This window comes from Lissotriton vulgaris, chromosome 2_1 (genome assembly GCF_964263255.1).
Source record: "Lissotriton vulgaris chromosome 2_1, aLisVul1.2, whole genome shotgun sequence".
Lineage (NCBI taxonomy): Eukaryota > Metazoa > Chordata > Amphibia > Caudata > Salamandridae > Lissotriton > Lissotriton vulgaris.
In genome coordinates this window covers 846,159,608-846,182,447 of record NC_141687.1, presented here as the reverse complement: position 1 = coordinate 846,182,447, position 22,840 = coordinate 846,159,608, and the positions used below count along the sequence as shown (strand labels likewise).

Genomic DNA, 22,840 nt, shown 5'->3' with positions numbered 1-22,840 from the left:
TTTTTCCTGCATTAAGGCAATCCTATGATGGAAGGAAACTCTGGAGAAATTAGGTTCCACACCTTATGGGCACAATCATTCATGTATTTGTTGACTAGGGTTTGTCTGAGGCAGCATTCAAAGCTTTCGTGCTTTTTTAATATGTACATTGCATTTTTCTCTGGTTCTTCATACCTTTGACTATAATGTATTGTTCTGTACTACAGCAGTTCTATAGCGCAGTACTACATCTTCTCCAGGCCTTAAAGTGCTTTGCAGATAAAGTCAAGGGTAGTGATTCTGAGTGGCATGGATCTGTAAGTGCTGACTATTGGTGTCATGCAGGATACCTGGAGACTTTCCCCAAACTTCACGCAACAGTGTTTGTGTGCTTTACGTATGTGCCGGTAAGCAAAGGAGTGTGACCAAAAGTTCATAAGCAGCCAATACAAATCAACCAGAGTTGCGGTGTGAAGTACTTAAATGTATATTATGAGAAAACCCAGGATTTACCGGCTCTACTAAATTGCAAATGGTTGCTGATAGTTCTGTTTTTCTTTGGCAGTGTATTCTGTAGTTTGCACGTCTGTACTTAGAAGTTGCTAGCTACCACTGTTAAAGGTTTTATGGTAAGAGGATATTGCAACCTGCGGCCTGCTTCCTGCCCCCATGGCTCCTCCTGTGCCCCAGTTTTTCTTGTGCCCCACCTGGCACACATCATGTCGGAGGATGGTAATGAGGTCAACCTTTTGCCCCCCCCTGGAAAAAATTCTGCGGACGCCCACGTCTGCAAATAGTATGTGTTATTATCACCCAATGTAATGGTCCTGGGTACCAGCTTTGGGTGGATGAAGAGCAGACGGGATTGAAACTCGTCAATTGCAGTTTAGAACAGAAGTAATGGCAAGCACATAGCTCACGGAGCCATCTTTGTGGAAAGTCTGATATTATAAACCTGAACTTCGATATTCAGGTGTAAATAGTGGCACTTGTGAAAGTGGAGGTCCATGTGGGACTTTGAATGCTCTTTCGAACAGAGGGACATAGGTACGACAAACTGGCGGAGTGCAAGGGTGTCTGTGTGCAGGGGAGGATTGGTTATGTGTAGGAAGGTATCCCTTCCTGCACATAAACGATCCTAAAATGCCATTTTATAATTTTTATGTCTGCTGCATGAAGCAGCACACATGAAACTTACGATATGGCATTTTTAAAAGGTTTGTTTATGTACAGGAAGGAATACCTTCCTGTACATAAACAAACCATGGCATTTTGTTTTTTCCATGTGTGCTGCAGCACACATGGAAAAAGCAACAAGCATTAGAAATGCAATAGGTCTCGCAGCATTAGAGTTAGTGCTTTTAGAATTGTTTATGGGTTTTTTTGTAAATCTTTAGCATGAGGTTGAGGGTGAGTAAGGGTGAGTGAGGGTGAGGGGTTTGAGGGTGAGTGAGGGTGAGGCTGAGGTGTTGAGGGTGAGGGTGAGTGAGGGTGAGTGAGGGGTTGAGGGTGAGGGGTTGAGGGTGAGTGAGGGTGAGGGGTTGAGGGTGGGTGAGGGGTTGAGGGTGAGTGAGGTGAGGGGTTGAGGGTGAGTGAGGGTGAGGGTGAGTGAGTGAGGGTGAGTGAGGGTGAGTGAGGGTGAGTGAGGGTGAGTGAGGGTGAGTGAGGGTGAGTGAGGGTGAGTGAGGGTGAGTGAGGGTGGGTGAGTGAGTGTGAGTGTGAGTGGGGGTGAGTGTGGGTGAGTGTGGGTGAGGGTGAGGGGTTGAGGGTGAGTGAGGGTGAGGGGTTGAGGGTGAGTGAGGGTGAGTGAGGGTGAGGGGTTGAGGGTGAGTGAGGGTGAGTGAGGGTGAGGGGTTGAGGGTGGGTGAGGGTGAGTGAGGATGAGTGAGAGTGAGTGAGGGTGAGGGTGAGTGAGGGTGAGGGTGAGTGAGGGTGAGTGAGGGTGAGGGTGAGTGAGGGTGAGGGTGAGTGAGTGCGGGTGAGTGCGGGTGAGTGCGGGTGGGTGAGGGTGAGTGAGGGTGAGGGTGAGGTGTTGAGGGTGAGTGAGGGTGAGGGGTTGAGGGTGAGTGAGGGTGAGTGAGGGTGAGGGGTTGAGGGTGAGTGAGGGTGAGTGAGGGTGAGGGGTTGAGGGTGAGTGAGGGTGAGTGAGGGTGAGGGGTTGAGGGTGAGTGAGGGTGAGTGGTTGAGGGTGAGGCTGAGGTGTTGAGGGTGAGGGTGAGTGAGGGTGAGTGAGGGAGTGAGGGTGAGGGGTTGAGGGTGGGTGAGGGGTTGAGGGTGAGTGAGGGTGAGGGGTTGAGTGAGGGTGAGGGTGAGGGTGAGTGAGGGTGAGGGTGAGTGAGGGTGAGGGTGAGTGAGGGTGAGTGAGGGTGGGTGAGTGTGAGTGTGAGTGAGGGTGAGTGGGGGTGAGTGTGGGTGAGTGTGGGTGAGGGGTTGAGGGTGAGTGAGGGTGAGGGGTTGAGGGTGAGTGAGGGTGAGGGGTTGAGGGTGAGTGAGGGTGAGTTAGGGTGAGGGGTTGCATTGTTGGCATTATCCTCCCCCATCCCTAGTAGATTAGGAGAGGCATAAAAAAGGCACTGTTTTCATAAACAGAGAAGCTGTTACTGGGCTGCTGGGAGGGGACAGAGGGAGCCCACAGGAGAAACCATGTCTGTCTGGCCTGTTCATATGAACAGGATGCAGAAAAAGTTGATATGTAGGAAAAGGGAGTGCATTCAATGAAATGCGACCACTATCATTTACCTCAAAAACTAAGACTTATTTCCGGCTGCATTTGACATAAAAATGAATGCAATGAAACGCGATCACTAACATTTAATTCAACGCCAAAGACTGATTCCTGCATTTGACATACATAAAGAATGAATTTTTAGCACACTGCGCATGCCATGAGCAGATGGGAGCGAAAAAAAGCAGAACTGCATGTTTTTTTTCTCTATTTCCGGACTCAGCTGCATCTGAAAGACAGGCTGTCAAAAAAGCATCATATTGTGCTGGAGAATCTGTAAGTAAAGCTGTCATTCATCCTTACTGGAGAAAATGGAGGCCAAATATACAGAGGGTGGGGGCGTCAGGAAAATGACATTGTACATGCAGCCTGATAACACAGAGTGACCCGGCCCAGCAGGCTGCACTGCCAGCAGCAGCCCTCTGCTTCGAGGCTCTGGCTGCCTTTCTCTCCTGCTTCCCCCCTGCCATCGACAGGACCTTACCTCGTCAGCATCTCCTTGACCACATACAAAGAATTTATGAGGGGGAGGGGGGCTGAGGACAGCTCTCATCTGCTCGGTTAAAATGCCTGTCTGTCTTGATTTCTTTTCAACAGCCACCTTATTACCAGGCAGAGCGAATGGGGTGGAGGGGGGTTTGTTGGAAGAACGAGGGCGCTGCAAAAGAAATATCTGTTTGCGGGGTGATTTTTATCGCCACGGATAATATTGTGCCATGAGAGCGCGCATGAAGTCGCCAGGACAAGGCTGATTGCTTAATTCTTGAGCTGAAAAGGACTGCTTGCTGCTCCATAGCCCAGTTGCACGGGGTCTTTAAAGGGCGATGGGGGGTCCGGGGAAGAAAATGTTCACTTTTTGGAGCAATTCATTACAAGGCTTCCGTTGCCACTGAAGTAAACGGCACCATTCCAAGATGGCGGTGAGCTCCGGGATGTCTTGTGCGCTGTGAGCTATTACTTTGTATACAAACAGCCGTTTGAGTAGAACCGTGTTCGGTGACCTTGGAGTCGGAGCTGCCGGGGCGCACGGCGCGACAGTAGGCGGGCTCATAGACAGAAGGGACCGCCATGGGTGATGTGTCGGAGCGTAGCCTGTATCTTGCCGTAACTCTCGCCTTTGCCTCAGGGGTGCTGGTGGGGTGGCAAGCTAACCGCCAGCGTAGAAGGTTCTTGGACTGGAAACGGAAGCGACTGCATGACAAACTCATCGAGACCCAGAAGAAGCTCGACCTTTCCTAAACATTGCTCAAACAGGCGAGTCTCCCCAAAGTAAATAAACCCTTAGTGTGCATCATGTGTGCAGGACAGAGGAGTGCAGTGTTTTTAAAGTGGCACGTGTTCTAATGATTCCGGGCAGGTTTTGGTAACTTTTTGCGCCCATGAGTCACAGGTTTGGTCTGTGGTATACGACAAGGGTTTTATAAAAAGTGAAACTCCCCGGTGGGAAAGATGACTGATAGAGGCACGGACTCTGTGATTTAAACAACAGATAGAGTGTTGGCAGGGAAATTTCCACTGTACTACAGTAACGAGAAATATGACGACTGCGCAGTAAACAAGTTTTCCAACTACTGCTTAGTTGGCAAAATCAGACATAACAACAAGACGGAGGGAAGAGAGGGGAGGGGGGAGGAGAGATGCGACACGGCGGGAGGGGGCGGTGCGGCTCAAATAAACAAACAAGCCGGAGGGAAGAGAGGGGAGGGGGGAGGAGAAATGCGACACGGCGGGAAGGGGAGGGGGCGGAACAGGGGAGGGGGCGGAACGGGGGAGGGGGCGGAGAGGGGACATGCACGCGCCCGTGACTTTTAAGGTCAATGCGCATGCGCATAAGCTTAATGCGCATGCGCATTGACCTTAAAAGTCACGGGCACTGCAAGGAATCGCCACGATTCCTTGCAGTGTGGATAAAGAGTGGATAACTCGCAATACTCTCGCCTTGCTCGATGCGCATGCGCATCGACAGGCGAGACCTAAAAACGAGGAGAAATTATGCATTTCTCCTAATTTTGCCACCTTAAGACCAGGGTTTCCTGGTCTTAATTTTGGTGCTGCCTCCTATGTACGCCACCCTTGTACATAGGGGGCAGCATCAAATACAATGGGTGTTGCAGTTGAACGCCCACCACAACATCCACTGCACGCCCCTTTCACGTTAAACATAGCGTGAAAGGGTGCCTTATGTACAAGGCAGCGTTAAACCATGTTAGGTGGCTTAACTCTGCCTTGTACATAAGGCAAGGCCCCTATCGCCACGGAACATCACAAAAAGTGCCGATCCCGTGGCGATAGGGGCTTTACGTATGCCCTAGAATTTACAAACAAGTGCTGTATGTTGACATTGGTGGCACATTTGTGAGGAATGCATTTTTTCCCGTTTTGTGGCCTTTTTTCCTCAGGCAAATTGTTCCAGGTTTTTCAAGGTTTAATTGATTGATTCGGAGTAAAACTGCAGAGGAGCAGTAAGTACTCCCAACTCAGAATCCCAAATCTGGGCAAACTCGTGTTTGCACGCGGAACTTGGAGTCGTGGGGCATTTGTAACCAAGCTTTTAATCTGTGATTTAATCTTTTTATGGCATGCCTTTATTCTCCCTCCAAATACCAAACACGACTGTACCATGTTCTTATTCAGAGCGACACCTTTAATGTAATGATTTTCGTCCCTTACCGGGGAAGATGGTGTTTAACTAATAACATTTTACACAGACAAGCACCACTGAGGATTCAACTCTGATCAGAAGCTGAGTCAGTCACTACTTCCTCCCACGCGCCTGGTCAATTTCTCTAAAAGTAAGCCTGCCACGTCTACCCCTACTGACACCCCCACAGGCTGCCGGAAATTGTTGCTTATGGGAGATGGTCTTGAGCTGCGCGCTTTATGCACCGTCCTCTTTGACAACACTATCTGAGGCAGCTCTGACTCCACAGAAGGACTTTCCCACTAATTATAAAAGAAAACAGGCTCGAAGTAGAGCATCAGGCAATGTTCTGGTGACATTCCCATGAGAAGTGTAATGTAGCACTGTTGCTTGGAGGCACCACACACAATCCTGGCGTCACCACAGCAAGAAGTTGTCACCACGGCAACAATTCCCCACCCCATGCGCCACACCTGCCCTGCTATGCAGACAGACTGACATGGTTTAAACATGTTGTTAGGGGTATACATTTCTCACAATGAGCATGCATCAATTTACTGTGCAAAGTCGCTTTACCGATGTAACTGATCCCTGGCTCGTTCGCTCGCATGACGGCTACCTAAACAGAGAAAAATATTAATGTGTTCCTGTCCATCTAGACAGTTGCATGCTTCCTGATAATTCAAGTGACCCAGTCTCAGTCTCTGTAAAATGCGACCTAATTTACAGGCCGATCTGTGAGCTTGCAATAAATAGATTTTTTATAAATTTACAATTGTAAATGCAACCGATTTTTGTTGTTAGTGTTTCTGCAGGATAAAGGTTTCTGCGGAGACAAATATTTTGTCAAACATATATATTAATCATGTCAGTGCTTAGTAGATTTATCCCTCTGAATGCTTGAAGTGTTAAATTGGCTTCTCTTTCAAGTAATCCCGTTGAAAAACTGTCATTGGAGTTTGAAAATGATTTGAAAGTTGCCCAAGTATCAGAAGTAGGATGAAATAGTTTATTGCTGACCATGTTAGCAGCAGCAAATATTCTGGAACTGCTAGCATTAGTGTATAAAATGCAATTCGTTACAGTGTAATTTATTTGGCTGTCACAATCTATGAGGAAAACTCAGTTAATGTATTCATTTAAATGGTCAGGATTCATAAACCGAATCATGCACCTATGTTCAATTTCAGTACTCACATAAAAGCATTTGCGAGTGCAGCAATGGCAGGATTTTCCCCCTCGTAAACTAGTTGTGAGAATGCAGAAATTCTTTCCATATGCTGAAATTCCTGCATTGAAAAATTGAGGGTTAAATGTAGGTATCCGGGCAACTCCAGGGAGGTCCCACCATTTTCAGGTCTTGCCTACACGGCGATTGGGTCATGCTTGAGAAATATCTTGTAAAGAAAATAAAATCTTAAAAGGGACTTAGAGCCCACCCATCACTTACCTTTGGTTGGTTCCCACGTCACTCTCATTTCCTTTCTTTCTGTTGGCCATCACCTCCTCCTGCCTCCTGTTTCCTGCTCAGCTTCACATCTTCATCCTTGCTGTGGAGCCTGGACCAAGTAGTGCTTTCTTCAGCCAGTGTCCTTCCAGTGGTTGTGCACTTGTAACATACTTTATTTATTCTTTGTTTACCTTCTAGTGTCCGCATTCTGTCCACTGCTTGACCGTCCCTACCACCAGTTCACATCTGTCACTTCATGCACCTTTCCCGCATGCCTCCTCCCCATTCGTTGCTGACCTGTCCCTTCCCCAACCAAACTCCCATCACTGCATGACCCTACCCACTCAATCGCTAGTTACCTCTCTCCTACCTCCATCATTGCTTGTTTTATATAGTGTGAAGTCGACCTGAAGGACTTGACGCAGTTTACATGAGTGCCAGTTAATTTACCGAAGGACACAATTTTTTTTACACCCACTGGGAGATTAAGTAATTCGCTCAGAATTACAGGATGTTGAGTCGGCACCAAGACAAAAATCTGGTTCCCCAGCTGCAAAGTCAGCAGTTCTGGCCACAACACCAAAGTCTCAGTGTTCCAGCTAGCTACATTTCGACACGCTGGTAACTGCAATGAGCATTTGTTCAAGAATATAAACTGCATATTAAGTATAGGGAAAATAAAAATGTTAACTTGTTTGTACGTGCATAGCTTAAAGTAAAAAAAAGTGTTATGACCAAGTCATAGCGAGTTTTTTTTATACTTTCAGATATGTAGTACGCCACCTTGCACCGCTGTGCAGCATTTAAAAAACATTGACAAAGTCAATAGATCTTGCACATGTGAAACCTATTGGCTTTGCCTGTTCTTAGGCAGTCGTTGCCGAAGTATGCCACTTTTACCAGACAGTGTCTACTGCTCTGTGCTCCCGCTTTCAATATAGACCCCACCGAAAGTCTCTGGTGCTCTCATTACACCTGAGGACAGCTGTTGGTTTGGTGATGGAGAGATCCAGGTTATGAGTGAGAAGGGGTGCATTCATTTTAAACTTAGAGTTTTCAACTTTTCTGCAAGTTCACACAACAGATCAAGCTTACATATCCGAGAAACATCAACCATATGAGTGCATAATGTCTACTGTCAAAATCTAGAATGCTAGATCAGTGGCAGCTAGTGATCTTTTAAATGAATGGGGTCTTTTCTTCGAGGGCGTTTGATGGGTCGACCTGTAAGAACATTGCGGAAAAAAAAATCAAATGGTGAAAAAAAAAACAATAGGCTCTGAAAGGGCATGGCTGAAATATTCTGGCACTTTCTTGTTCTGGTCTGGGAGAGAGCAAGGGATGGGCTGTGTGACGGTAGGACTTGAGCTTTAGTTTTCATAAAGCGGGCAGTGCCAAAGCTACTTAGCAGGGCTGCTTCAGTGATATTGGGCACTAGTTAGCACTTCAGTGAGACCTTTCAATAGTATACCTGCTGTACATTAAGTGTGGCAGTGCCTGAATTTCTCGCAGTGGATGGCTGCCCGTCTCAATATCCTGAGGTCTCTATAAACAATTTCAACGGGAAACGTCGTTTACAACGCGGTCGTTACATTGCGATGCCATTACATTGCGGTTTTTAGAACGCAAGTCGTTACAACGACTTGCGCTGGATGGCGCTCTAGGACAAGGAATAGTATAATTTACTATCCAACACCTTCTGTACTGTATGTAGACTGGAGTTGGAATAGTAAATTATACTACTCCTAAGTCCAGTGCCCTCCAACACAAGTCGTTGTAAAGACTTGCGTTGTAAAAACCGCGATGTAATGGCATGCGATGTGTTAGAATGCGTTGTAATGTCATACAACCATTTCAACCATTTGCAATGCATTTTTCATCTAATGTTTGCCTGTAAAATCCTTTCTTATAAAATCCTTTTTAATTAATGTTTTTTATGGGAGTGATTGTCATCAAACATGCAGATAGCTACATTGAACATGGTTTTCCAGCAGGTTCTGTGTTGTGGTCAGGTGTGGTGGGATTCAAGGCAAGCGGCAATCCATCTCTTCTAGCAAACAGTTCACCATGAATGCCATAATTTTGTTCTAATTCTATCATTTATCATTGTCAAATGGGTGAAAAGAGCAAACAAAGTATGAAGCCTAGTACACGAAAATTGGGCCTGTCAAACTGAAGTGTCATCTTATTTCAAAAACTGCTCAAATGCTCGCTTCGGAATGGGGTAGATATTTAATAATGTTCTGTACCCATCAATCATGTGTTGTCTCACCAAGTGTGTAGGCAGCCATTCTACAAACAGGCAGGCCTCCTTTAAATTGTAATTATAATTTTATTTATATAGCGCTGACTACCCAGACGTTGCATCGAAGTGCTTTTTCGGTGAGTAGCATGATACTCCGGAACCCAAAGAGGATTTATGGGTAAATTAGTATAGGGAGATATGAAATTAATTTGAGCGGTAGACATGTGATTTTGTTATTTGGATTGAAAAAGGATAGTGAAGAGATAGAAGAGGGAAGGGTTTGCATTTACATAGTGCATGCTACCCCTGATGAAGTGTCAAAGCGCATTTTGGCGAGTAGCACTCTGCTTCGGAACCCAAACAGGAATAGTAGGGAATTATTTTAGGGTAATATGAAATTAATTTGAGTCGAGGACATGTTAATCTGTTATTCGGATTGAAAAGGATAGTAGAGGGGTACAAGAAGGAAGAGTCTAGAAAGTGTTTTTTTAGAGCTCATAGCAGTAGGAAGAGGTTTCCGATGAGTAAAGGCGAGGGGAGAAGAGTCACAAGGAAGGGTTTAGAAATGCTTGTTTGGGAGATCTGAATAGTAAAAGAGGCATGAGATGATGCAAGGAGGGATAGATGAGGGAAGAGTCTACAAAGGGTTTTTGGGGGGATCATAGGAGTAGACTAGGGGTTGGAATGAGCCAGACAGTGGAAGTAGAGGATATATTGAGAGAGGATGTGTGTAAAAATTCCTAGGCAATCTTCATAGTAGACAACAAATAATATGGACCAAGTGATGATGAGAACAGGCAGACTGTTAGAGAGGAACAAGCAAGTTCATAAGTTAAAAATAAACATGTTTTTAATATAATAAATAAAAATCATATAAGGAACAAGAATGTTCAAGTTATATGACAGTACAGTAAAAAAAACAATTAATACATCCAATAATATAATAAACAATCCTTATACATAAAAAGACACCATATAATAAGAAGTGGTGCCAACAGGGAGGTTGAAGAAACAATACCTTGTTTTTCTCACTTTATATTGAGAGAGGTACATATGTGAGATATAGGGTTAGTACATTGCAGATGTTGAATTAGAAGTAAAGTAATAAATATAGATACATAAGTACATGGAAGGTATATATGTATAAGGAAGGAAATATATGTAGATTTAACTTGTATTTAATAAATACAGACTTTCAAGTGTTGCTGTACTATAAGTTAATTTATTTGCTTTAATATTTTTTGTGTAATTCAATAGTGAAGCAATTGTAGATAAATAGTGATGATAAATATTTACTTATTTATGCAGTGACCTATATACATGTTAAATATAGAATAAGATAACCACAAGTAATATGTACATTTGTTAAGCAGAACTAACAAATATCTATATATTTATAAACATAATTATTATACAAGTTTATAAAAAGCAATAAACATATGTAGGGACACATATATAGTCCAAATATATACATGGGGATATGCTGTATATTTATGCTTGAGTATGGTGCTTATGTGGGGAAGAGCCAACTCTTGAGTAGTCTTCTGAAGATAAGTTACTTAACTGTGGATCTTATGTTTGGGAGAAAAGAGTTCCATATTTTGGCTGCTTGAACAGGGAAGGATGTGCCACCTATGATTTTTTTCTTGTAAGGTAGGATTTTGAGGTGAGGTGCCACTTTAGAGAAGATGTTTCTTTGTTGAATGTATTTGGTGATTTTACTTCTGATGAAGAGCATTCCTGTACCATGTATCGCTCTGTGGGTGATACAAAGCAGCTTGAATGTGGATCTTCTGGCAACCTGTAACCAATATAGGACCTTCAAGGCAGGCGAGATGTGGATGTGTGGCTTTATATGTAAGAGTAGTCTGGCAGCAGAGTTCTGAATCCGTTGGAGTCTTTTCATAGATGTTAAAGGTGATCCTTGGTGGAGGCTATTGGAGTAATCAAGTTTAGACAGAACAAGAGAGATAGTAGCCTTGACCTTATGTAGAAATCCCATGTGGGGGAAGATGCATCGCAGAGTTTTTATAGTAGTGAAGCTTGATCTTGCTAGTTTGTCCACTTGGGCATTGATTGGTAGCTTGGAGTCCATGGTAAATGCAAGGTTTCTTACTTCGTTTGATACTTTAGGCGGTGTTCTCAGATCGTCAGGCTGCGAGTGGGTCATAATTTTTCCAATCGCCACATGTATTTCTGTTTTGAAAGCGCTCAATTTGAGATTACTCCATGTCATCCACTGATCAACAACTCTGAGGTTACTGAAAATTGACTTGAGATGATTATTTGAGGTAAGGTATCACGTAAAGTCAATAGATGGAAAAAGGAAGAGAAAGAGAGTGGAATTTCAATAAAGTGCACTTACCTATAGATTCTTTAAAATACTGAAGCACAGGTTGTCTGAAGATCTTAAGACAGTAGCATTAGCTAACCCAATATGCATTGCCTTTCAAAAGCATTAGCTGACCTTTTACCTTTGACACTGCTTGTTGCTGAGGCTAAACAGCATTGGCAAAAAGAGAAAAACACTTTGTTGTACGTGCGAAATAGCATCAGGAGAGAACATCTCAATGTGCCCGTTACAGTGTAGTGGCGTGTGACTGTGTCATTATGCCACAGGGTCTATTTGGCTTTTTTTTAAATTTACAGTTTCAAATGGTAGACACCATCTTGATACAGTAAATTATAGAACTCAACAAAAGTTGTTAAATAGTGCATTCTAAAGAAAGCAGCACCCCAGAAGCAAATGGCAGCTCCTGGGCCCTCCAAAAATAAAGATAAAAACATAGAAAAACAGCACCGAGAGGGAACAATGATGTTGGGAGATGTTTAGTGGAGCAACTGAATGTGGCCGACTGGCATGGAGCAACAACGAAAGCAAGCAGGGGAAGCGTACAAAAGAGGAGCTTGGGAGAGAGTTGGAGGGGAAATTAATACAATAAAAAGCCAACTGGGATGTAGATGGGCAGTGGAAGCACTGGGCAAGTTTAGTGGTGCAAGTGGGAAGAACAGTATGGAGTGCACGTGGGGCAGGATTGCAACAGACTTCTAAAAGCTAGGTGTAGATGAAACCCAAAAATCAGCAACATTGAGAACACCTGCCATCGCCTAACATGAGAGGCTCTATGGGTTTTGCAAATAAGCAGGACATTGTGACTTTCAAAGGTCATGCATATGATGCACTGAAAGATACTCCCTGTGGCTATGCTTTGAGGCAGCTTAACAGCAACAGGAATTGTGTTACCATTGAGTGATTGACGACAGCCAGGCTAAGGTCACAGAAGATGCTCCAGACATTGTCCACGTGGCACTCTGTGATGATGACATGCCTCTTTCTCTCTTTACCCACTGGAGACGGAAGTGGGTGTCTACAGTCCTGAAGTGCCAGGGTGGTCACACTGCTACTGAGTGCCCATAAGTGCTTCATTTGAACTGGTGGTTTCCTGTGATCAGCACGGGCACTTAATCATCAACGTTGGTGCTTTTCATGAGCACCAGCTAAGGACACATCCATTTATGTGCAGATTAAGTGATTTTCCCAGAATCACAGGATGTTGCTCCGACTCCGAGACGAACCTTCCCCAGCTCCAAAGTCAGCAGCTCTAGCCATTATGCCACATCCTCTCCCCACTTTCATGGTTAGCAGCTGGTTCGGTTTTAGGCGGCACTTAAAGGAGAAATTAGCTGGTGCAAGCTGTGTCCTGACGAGAGCCCTAGCACTTATTTTTTACAAATTACCCACTGGTGCACGTACTGTGGCTGCCTACTTCCCGTACGTCTGGTCTGGCACTGGTCCAAGCCATACTTCCGTAGTGCAGTCATTGAGGCAGTGGCCTGCTTCTCTACATGCAGTGCTGCTTGAGCTGTGTGAGAACCACACACAGGGAGGATCAGGGTGTCACAGAAGCTAACCTCAGACAAACTCTGGAAAAGCCTGACCAGCTCCCCACAGTCCGAATGAGTGCCAGCCACTTACCTGTCCCTTACCTGTCAGCATTGCAGTTCAAGTTTGAATTGGTCAGGGCTGGCATTTGGGACGTTTTTTTGGAGAAAAGCGGTTCAGTTTCTCAGATCCTTAAATTACTTCTGTTGAGAGCAGCAGAAAAAACATTTTTATGCTGGAAATGGGTCAGAAAAATCCCATTCAGTTGTAGTGTATAAGAAGATGATTATTTAAGGGGAAGAATATATGTTTAAGCAGCAAGCCTATACAATAAAAACTAAATTTTCCATCATGTTTGCGTCAATTTTCTGTAGGCAGAATTCTTCACCTGGTGAAAGTTCTATGGCGTGGCGTAACTCACGTAATTCAGTGTAGTATAATCACGTGGAATTACCTACGAATTCTGCGAAATTACACTTATTCATACAAGAAAAGTAATTTTGTGTTTAGCATGATTTCTTAGCACAAAACCACCCCCTCTGCATCAAAAATGGGCACGATAATACATTTTCTGCCAATAAATAGCGCTAAATGCAACAGAACATGAGCAGCGAGCATGAGCACCTGCTGACGCTCACTAAATGCAACTGAACATGAAAAGCGAACATGAGCAGATGTTTGCATGCACTCACTTTATGTGGTCTTGTGGTAGGATTTACCCCCAACCTACTTCCGGCATTGAGTGCTATTTTCTTCGCGCAACATGCTAATTCCCATTCAAAATGGGTGCAAGAATGCATTTTGTACTAAAAAATATCAATAAATGTGCTCTTGGGATAGGATCTTCCCCTTAACACAAAATGCACTTTTGTGTCTAAAATAGCCGTAAGGATGCATTTTGAACTAAACAATAAAGCTAAATGCAGCAGAACCACGGGTAGGATTTTCCCCTTAAATTGCTCTGAATTACGCAAGCAGGAATAATCGTGTTACTGTTGACAAGTCTACGTCAAATAGTAAAGCGGAATTTTCGACATTGCTATGATTACTCAGGCATAATTGAAATTCAGTCCGGGCTTAGAAAATTTCACATTCGTTATTGATACGCATATTAATAATGCTGGGAAAATACAGCTTTCATAGGTTTGCAGCAGTACTCCTGGAAAGGTTGGAGATTTTCTGTTGCATTCAGTCCACATCTTGTGTGGAGTGGTGTGGCTCACTGGTTAGAGGTGGCAGACCCGGAAGCAGAGGTCGGCTCAAGACCAGGGTTCGATTCCCGACGAGGCAGGGTCTTGGGCCATGGTCAACAGACTCGATAATTCTCGCCTCGGTGCCTACTCCAACCATGAGTCCCACTCAGCAACTCTGGGCAATAGCTTGCTTAATCTCTACTAACGGCCCCATCAGCGCCGGGGATGCTTGTCTTCACCTTGGAGATGCCCAGGAGGGACCATCTCACAGGGAAAGCCAGGATGGGTTCCACAGCGGTATACAGCGCCGGGACGCCCCTTTGCTGGGGCAGCTGTGCGCTTTACAAGTATACGACATTTAACATTTGTGAATCAGTCTGAATGCTTGTTTGTGCCTTTTGCTCCTGTGATATTATGGTTTAAAAACCAAGTAATTTCTGATGCATATAAAATTCTTCACATCATATAAATATGTTTTTTTTCATTTTGTCTATGGGCCCAATTCACAAACATTTTTGCCCACTAAAATCTCACTTAGGTGCACAAAAAAACATTCACAATGGTAAATTTCCGATCTGCCATGACATTCCAAAATGAGTATTGTTGTTTTGCCCTAAGGCAAAAGGAGGGGAAGACACACACACTTATTATTTGGAGAGAACTCAAATGCATCAGGAGAATAGTAAGACTTTGAGATTTTTTTGTGTCAGGAGCAGAAGTAACTGTGCTTTAATTCTGGCAATGGGAACAGAGCATCGCCATATTTAACAGAGTATTAAGAAGAAACCATTTATCTGTTGAAGAAACTAAAAAAAAAAGTAAAATGTGCAAATATAAATTAGTGCCATAATTACATTTACAGATTGTTCCACCAGAAAGAAATGTTATATGTGTACGTTTTAAACATTCGAGTACTCAAGGAAATCTATGACTATTTCAGATAACCGCACATACTCCTGGGATCCATGTAAAGCATGTAAACGTTTGCAATGTACTCCAAGACATAGCAGTAATGTACTACGAGAAAATGTGTAACTTGTATAGCCGCAGCTTTTTAAGTCAGATCACATGGCAGAACTTTAGTCTCTCCAGGCAGGGGCAGTGATGCAAATAACTGGCCATTTAATGATCTACAGCAAACGTTTCACAGAATCGACAATTGTTGTGGTCGATAAACCGGCCTGAAAAGCAGGTAGGTTAGAGGTTAATGGAAAGATGTTGACCTTGCTCTTTTGTTGTCCAAGTACCCCGTGCACAAGATGCATCTCAGCAAAAAGATGAATTTTACGTTCATGCAAATTTACAAACAGAATTTGCCCACATACAAAATGAGATACATGATCACAAATTGGCTTGTACACAAGTTTCTTGTTACTGCACAATTTTTGCACTAGAGATGACAGAAGGGTCTGTGTAACTGGTTGCTCAGTTCATTCCAATGACAGAAGGATGCAGTGGAATCCAGTGCTTTAAATGGAAAAAGAGAAGTGCTAGTAGTCACCAAATTGATTGGAATGGGTCTTGAGGGTCTGGTAGGGGTGTGTCTGTGGGCGTGGCTTCAAACAGGCATTTAACAAAAGCAGAATTTTTGTATTCAATGCAAAGGCGCCCTAGTGTCCTTCGGCCAAGTTCCTTTATATGTGCAGGGCGTAGTTGGTGTTTTTTGCAGTTTTACATAGTGCAAACTTGGCCAGAGAGCATTAAAGCAGTTTACTTGAGAAGTAGAAGTTTTACATGAAAATATACTTTTTTTGTTTAAATTGCCCAGAATAACAGGATGTTGAGCGGGAGTTGGGATTTCAACTCCCTGTGCCATAAAATCAAAGAGCGCTATGATCATGGTTTCATTTGTACAGGTGGTTGCAGGTGGTGAGAGCACAGGCAACCATGTTTGGAGAAAGGATCCTCATCATCGGACATTGACCTGGAGCATAGGAGAAAAAGGCAGAAAAGAGAGAAAGACAGATGAAAAGAAAGTAAGGTAAACAGTGACAAAGTGAGGAAGTAGGGATAGAAAAGAACCCACAAGAATGAGACAAGGTGGTAGATGATGCCCCCAGAAATGTACAAAGATATGCAGCTGGTGCTGGAGACTACAGGGGCGGTCTTCCATAGGATCCTGGCAGTGGGGGCTACTACTATAAAAATATGGTGAGGCACTACGGTGCCAAAATCACCATATGTTGCTCCCCCTGGTACGCACCTCTCTCCCCATCAGCGTCTAAGAGCAGGAAAGGGAAGGACTTCCTTCCTGCTCACTGGACACCAGTAAAACCAATCCTGGAGTAAGCATGGGCGAATTTTGCGGATCTCGCGTTCGCGAATTTGCGGATTTGCGAACTCGCAATCCGCAAAATCCGCGAATTCTTGCGAATTTGCGGATTTTTTTTTTTTTTTGTGTTCGCAAGGATTTCTGCCAGTTCGCGAGGGTTTCGTACCAGTTCGCAATTGCGAACTTACATTTCGTCGCGCAACGGTCGCGAATTATGTTGTTTCTACGTCTGGTTCATCATCACAGGTTCCCAGCACCCTCTGTTTCACCACTGCAACCCTCTGTTACATCAATGCCACCCTCTGGTTCATCATTACTGTAGATTATGGGGGGGAAAAGCAAGCACACCATCCCTGCTTCAACTCAGATGAATTAATTTGGGGTTAGTTTATTAATGTGTCACTGTTTTAAAATTCCAGTCTGGCACCTGCTTCCTTATCTGTAATTTTGCTTTCTGTTGCAGTGCATTTTTTTTCCCCAGGACCTTCTTTGTGGCCTACTTGTAGCTATTGTATGAGCCTGCTGTGAGGGTCAGAGCAGGGTCATACAATTGTTGCAACTAGCAACTGAATTCTGGAGGGGCCCCAGTCAGGAAGCACTACCGGGAATTGTTACTAATGATGAGTTTGAACTCTTGCCCCTGCCGAGTGCTTTCACTTTTGAAAAACTCGTTTTTCTGCAATTTCGCGGGGTTCGCGGGGTGCGAACACGCGCAAGATCGGATTCGGAAGCCGCAAATTCGTGATGCAATTTGTTTTTTTTGCGGCGTGTTAGTTGGCAAGGTTTTGTGCGTTTTTGCGAGCCGCTCGTAGCGCAAGACGCGAAGTTACCCTCGCGGTCGTTCAAGGGCGCAGCCATCTTGTTTGCCTGACGTATTTCCGTTTCCGGGCGCGAAGTGTAATCTCGCAAAGTCCGCGGTTTGCCAGTACAGTCTCGCGCGTGTTCGCAAGGAAAATCTCGCGCGAACTTACCCGCGCGGTCGTGAACGGGCGCGGCCATCTTGTTTCTCATTCATTGCTATGGTTCTGGGCATGGTCTTTGTATCCTCTGTCAATCTCTGCCATCCTTTGCTTGTTTGAAGTTTTTTTTTATCTATTTTACTTATTATCTATCCCTCTATTTTTCTAGCCCTATATTTTTGTGTTTACTGCTACTTTTGGTTAATTTTAAACTACTTTTGTAAACTCTTTTCTTTTCTTCTCTTCCCTATTCTATTTTCTTTATTCCTTTCCGCCCAGACCATGGTGAAGGGAGCCGGGAAGCATCCCGAGAAGGGGAAGGGTCCCGCACCCCGTGTCCGGCTCCCGTGCGGGCGTTTGAGGGGGGAGCTAGTGATGCCACGGGAGATCTTTACCCCGGAGGAGGTGGCCCAACTCATTTTTTATGTTCAGCGCCGCCTCCCCAGGACCATCATGGGAGGCGGCAGGATCAGTGCCGGGTACGGGGCCCGGGAGCGCCGGAAGCGGTGGGAGAAGGTGTGCCAGGCCATTTACCACCACTCTCGGGTCTGGCGCACCTACAACCAGGCCACCCACCGCTGGACGGATGTCCTGACCCGTGAGCGAGATCTGCTCGACCTCCTTGGCCTTGAGATCCCCGGGCTTGGTGAGTAGTAGTAGCTATGTCTTTACTACTATGTTTTCTCCTGCTGTGTTATTATATTGCAAATTTTTGTTTTTTACCAAGAGCAATAATGCTGCTCATTACATTGTAGGTACATTTTATTTCAAAATCTTCTGTGCATTTCAGGTACACTGCTCTCCTTCTCAGTAGTGTTGCTACTATGCTTATTTGTTTTAGATTTTGTGTTCATTTCATTGGCCTGTGAAATTATGTATGAGTGTAGTTGAAAGAACTGCGCAATGCTACACACTAAGGTTCAGATTTTTAATTACCGGCGCATCCCTGCAAAGTTGCAGGGATGCGCCAGTAATTGTGCGTCACGCCACCATCACCCATGGTGCGCCGTATTACAATGCGGCGCGCCATGGGCCCAAAACGTCACCAAAGCGTTACGCATCTGTGCCGTAAAGGTGGCGCATTGCTGGAGTTGCGTCGCAACGATGGTGCAGCTCCATCAATTCTCTGGGGTGCCCTATCTCCCCAATGCTGCGTCAAGCCGTACGTCTGCTTCAAGCAGGCGCAGGGTTTGAGTCACGCATCATTGTCCTCAAAGTGACTGATTGAAATCTTGTAGATTTCCCTCAGCCACTTTTAGGATGCGTTCCTGCGCAGGAACGCCCTCCCTTGCGCCGGAACACCCCTATTGGCGCAGGGCTTTACAACGTGATGCATCTCCCAGATGCGTCACGTTGTTAATATACGCCGCACCATTGCGCCTCTTTTGTGCTGTCGCTGCGTCACAAAAGTCACGCAACAATGGAGCAAAAGAGCCGCAAGGGCCTTATAAATCAGCCCCTACAGACTCAAGTCCAGTCCTTCCTTTGTACACATGGCGATAAGAAGAAATAGTGGTGGTGGATTAATAGTTTGAGTATTTTAATGACTGGTGAATGTAGTAGGAAACTTTAGTGTTGTCGCTGATCTTCAATCACGATGGACTTTGGCTGTCACTTTGCGTGCTGCGGACTGCTGCCTGCCAATCCTAGGCAAACCTTTTTAGTACTTTGTTTAGTGAGTTACATAGGGTAGTTTCCAATTCGACGGTCCGCAAATCAAGCAATACTAAAGTAATGACGTAGTCGACCACATGAGATTGGTCAATAATATATCCCGTGGAGTCGTTCCCTATTTGCTATTTCGCAAAAATATTTTGTTACTTTGTTAGTTCTTTTTTAAATGTTTGATTTGGTTGAGAAATAAATATCATCCATGTTTTCTGTTTTTCTTTCTTTCATGTTGTACATCAGCTTCCCCCAGGGGCAAGAGGAGGACACAGGAGGAGGAGGAGGAGGGTGCTGTTGTCGATGCAGGCCAGGACCGGGCAGTCGAGGGCTCCTTTGCTGGCCCCAGTAAGTTTTAATTTTAATATAGAGTACTTATTTTTTCCTAGCGTTCCTCATTCGATTTTTTCTAAATCGTCTTTGATCTTCTTGTAGACAGGATCTAAATTCTTATCCCTATGACTCCGTGTGGTATTACTAGATTATTCTTATTAGTCTGTCTGTGTAGCTAACTAAGATTGCACATTTGGCATTTCCATTGGACTCCCATTCTAGTCAGCAATAGCTCTATGCACTGAGTGTAGTCCTCTGGGATTGTCCATAATGTCTTTTCAAGTATTCTAAATGTTTATGCTTTGACCATTGCCAACAATAAAAAGGTGAATGACCACCACCAAGAAATAATAAGATACTACTTTACTTTTGGTTTGGATAGGACAATCCATTCTACTACTGTTGCAGGGACAAATCTGCACAAACAGAACTATGGACACTAAATAATGCATCGCTTAGCTTATCAATTATAATAGGTGCTGTAACTGTTAGACTTTCCACATACCTCAGTGATAACAGACTTTGTAGTTGAACCCCCAATCTCCTTACTGACTAGATAGTGTGGCAGAGTCATTTAGCTCCCAAAGTCACCGATGGCAGAGGCACGGACTCATGCTTGCAAAAATTCGAAAACCTTTAGCTCATCCACTCTAGTCTGGAGGACCAAAAACCACAGAGTCTATTTAAGTTTAAAAGCTTTATTAAAAGTAAACACATTTATTAAATTCAAGTTTGTCATAAAAGTGAACGTGTAACTGAAAATGGAAAAGTGCTTAGTGCTGACGATTAATTGGACACATTTCTTGTGGTCGAGCCGAGCTCTCACCTGGTTTGAACTTGATCCTGCTCGTGTTCTTAGAAGTCAAGGTTCTGTCTGTTAGGAGAAAAAGTGGTGCGTGTTAAAAAGTAAAAAGCAAACATTCATCAGTTGTGCCAAAAAGTGCAGCAAGACAACAGCCTTCCCTGGAAAAAGGGACATTTTTACTCTAGAGTACACAGTCAAAAATTATTAAATTGTACACTTTTTTTCACATTTCTTTCTTCCTCCTAGACCAAATATTATATAGTAGTGAGTGGTGTATTCTAACATTATTAAATGTACTTTGTAGGTGGAACATCTGGAGACGGGGCCAGCGCGGAGGTGGTGGCATTGGACGAGGAGGACAACTCTGGGGAGGATGCGGTGCAAGTGCCGGAAAAGGACATGCCTGTGAGGGTTCACACGGTGGTGGCGGGCAGAGGTAAGCTATACATTCCTTAGTCATTGAGATTGAAGACTGCAGAGTGTGCTTTCTGCACGGGTGTATTATAAAAAAAGCAGGTAGTAGCCTCCTCTAAATGTACTTCGACTTAGCTGTGAAGTTTTTGGCGAGAAGAATCCCAATCAGATCTGAGGTGAACTTGATGGATGGGATGAACGAAAAGCGAAAGAAGGGTGTAAGTAAGTGTGGAAGCACGAGAAATGTAATGATGACTGGCAAAGAAGAATGATATGTGTTTGCTTGGTCCCCGAGGTGGCTGGGAAGGTAAGAAAATGGTATGGTGCATGGCTGGGTGAATGATGAAGCAAGGATGGGTGGAAGGAGAACAGCCTGGGTGGGTGAGACAGAAACTGTATGTGTGCAATATACTTTGAATGGATGGATGCCTGGATCATTCATGGTACTATCTGACTCTTAGATAGCATATGTGAATCTAGAGAGAGTAGACGGTCACTGGATGAACTAAGTGTTACTTTGAAGAGCATGTAACACCGCACCCGCACGTCCGTTCCAGTGTAGGAAAGGCAAGGAAAAGAAGTTGTAACGTTGTCCAAAGACTACCATGAATAGTAGCAGTAGTTTGTATTGCAACTGCAAGCACAGCATATATCCAGTTATTACGGTGGGCACTCCCTACCTCCCTTAATAACTTTAGTTTAGTAGTAGTACGTCATTCATGTGTGGGGGTATCACTGTTCACTCAATAATAAGCAAAGCACCTAAAGTCATCCCATATGTCATCAAATACATCCCATGTGAAGTGATAGATAATCAGATAATTTAGCTTCTTCATTTTCCTTTTCTAATACTCATTTGCACTGTAGGGTGAAAGCTAAATTAATTAAGCAGTAGCCCTTTTAACAGAGTATTCTCAGTGCCACCCGTAATAGAAAAGTAAGAGCTTCACCACCTGCATGTACTGGACCGGTACAGTAACGCAAGTCTGTCTCACTCACCATGGTGTGCGTCTGTTTTTCTCGGGTGCAAGTTCACTGCGCTGGCATTATGCCGGCTTGCATAAGATAACGTACCAATTTTCCTAAACAAGAGAGAAGAAGAAGAATAAGAGTGGTGTACTGTCATAGTCGACTGTAATAGAAGTCCATAGTGCTCGTAGAATTTGTTCCTTAAACTCCCACTAATGTTAGAGCAAGGATGAAGAAGTCGGAGGTTACATAGATACTGTCCTCAATAGTTATGCACTGTGCTTTCAATTTGCTACTTGTACTGTGACAACTTTCTGCTCAATCATTTTGTGTTAATCTTAAGGAGCATTGGTTACAGACTATGTCTTTCTTTTTTCATGTAGTTGCTCCTTCCAAATCCAAGACACCATCAAGGAGGAAGGAGCTGGCTCGAATGGCCCGGCAACGGAGGCTGGATGCCACTGTTGCTGAATATCGGCGGCTGGTGGCCCTGGAGGAGGAGGAGACGCAGTCTGGAACAACAACAACGTCCACTGGGACAGCTGCCTCCTCCTCCGTGCGGGCTGCCAGCCAGCGCAGTGCTCCAGCGGTACGGAGCCGGGCTACCAAAGCCAAACGCCACCGCCCAGCAGCAAAGAAAGCAGCTGCCCCTCACAGGATTTGCAAGGCACACCGGCGCCGCTTATCCCTCAGACTGTCCTACCTGGAGCAGGAGGTCCATAATTATAAGAACGTGGTGGAGGGCCTCCGCTTCGAACTTGCCACCCTCCGCAAGGAGCATGATGCCCTGGCTGCTAATTCCAACAGCACCCTGCCATAGTGTCCCTTGCCCCTTTTTTAGAGACTTTTGGGGGGTGGGAATTGGGAGTTGTGATTTTTGGGGACTTTTGAAGGACAATCGTTGGGGTTAGGGAGGGTCTTGCGGGAGATTCTTTTGTTAGGGCTATAAAAATATACTTTTTGAAACTTTATCTGACCATACCTGTTTTTTACTGCTTTTGAGTCTGGTGGGTGGGGGTTTAACATAACAGTAAGTTTGTTTTCCTGAATAGTCCTAGGACTTTAGTAGTACTACCGTCAATCAAATCTCTCGTCTCTCCTAATACTCCATTATACTACCTCCAACCAAACGCCTATCTTACCTGTAATTTCTGTTTGCAAGTAGGGCTAGGCCCAGGGCTGGCTCCACGGGAAACAGCAAATAAGGTTGGCAATCCTGGGCGGATAAAATTTCCTCATAGCGGTGGTACTAGTGGTGTGACACAGTGGCAGTTGCTTGCCTATGAAAAAAAGAAAATGAAATCTGG

At 44.5% G+C, this 22,840-nt stretch overlaps 2 protein-coding genes across 2 annotated transcripts in view; both read left to right on the top strand.

Annotated features, from left to right (window-relative positions):
• Positions 1–22,840, top strand: part of DRC11 (dynein regulatory complex subunit 11) — a 931,905-nt gene that overhangs the window by 323,947 nt on the left and 585,118 nt on the right. The window lies entirely within an intron of this gene.
• Positions 3,615–3,969, top strand: LOC147731278 (mitoregulin-like). Its single transcript, XM_086958715.1, has one exon. The coding sequence runs from the start codon at positions 3,773–3,775 to the stop codon at positions 3,941–3,943; it is 171 nt and encodes a 56-aa protein (XP_086814841.1). The 5' UTR covers positions 3,615–3,772; the 3' UTR covers positions 3,944–3,969.

What these genes read in the sequence shown, in the direction of transcription:
- LOC147731278 (XM_086958715.1), top strand. Translation starts at nt 3,773, where the DNA reads ATGGGTGATGTGTCGGAGCGTAGCCTGTATCTTGCCGTAACTCTCGCC.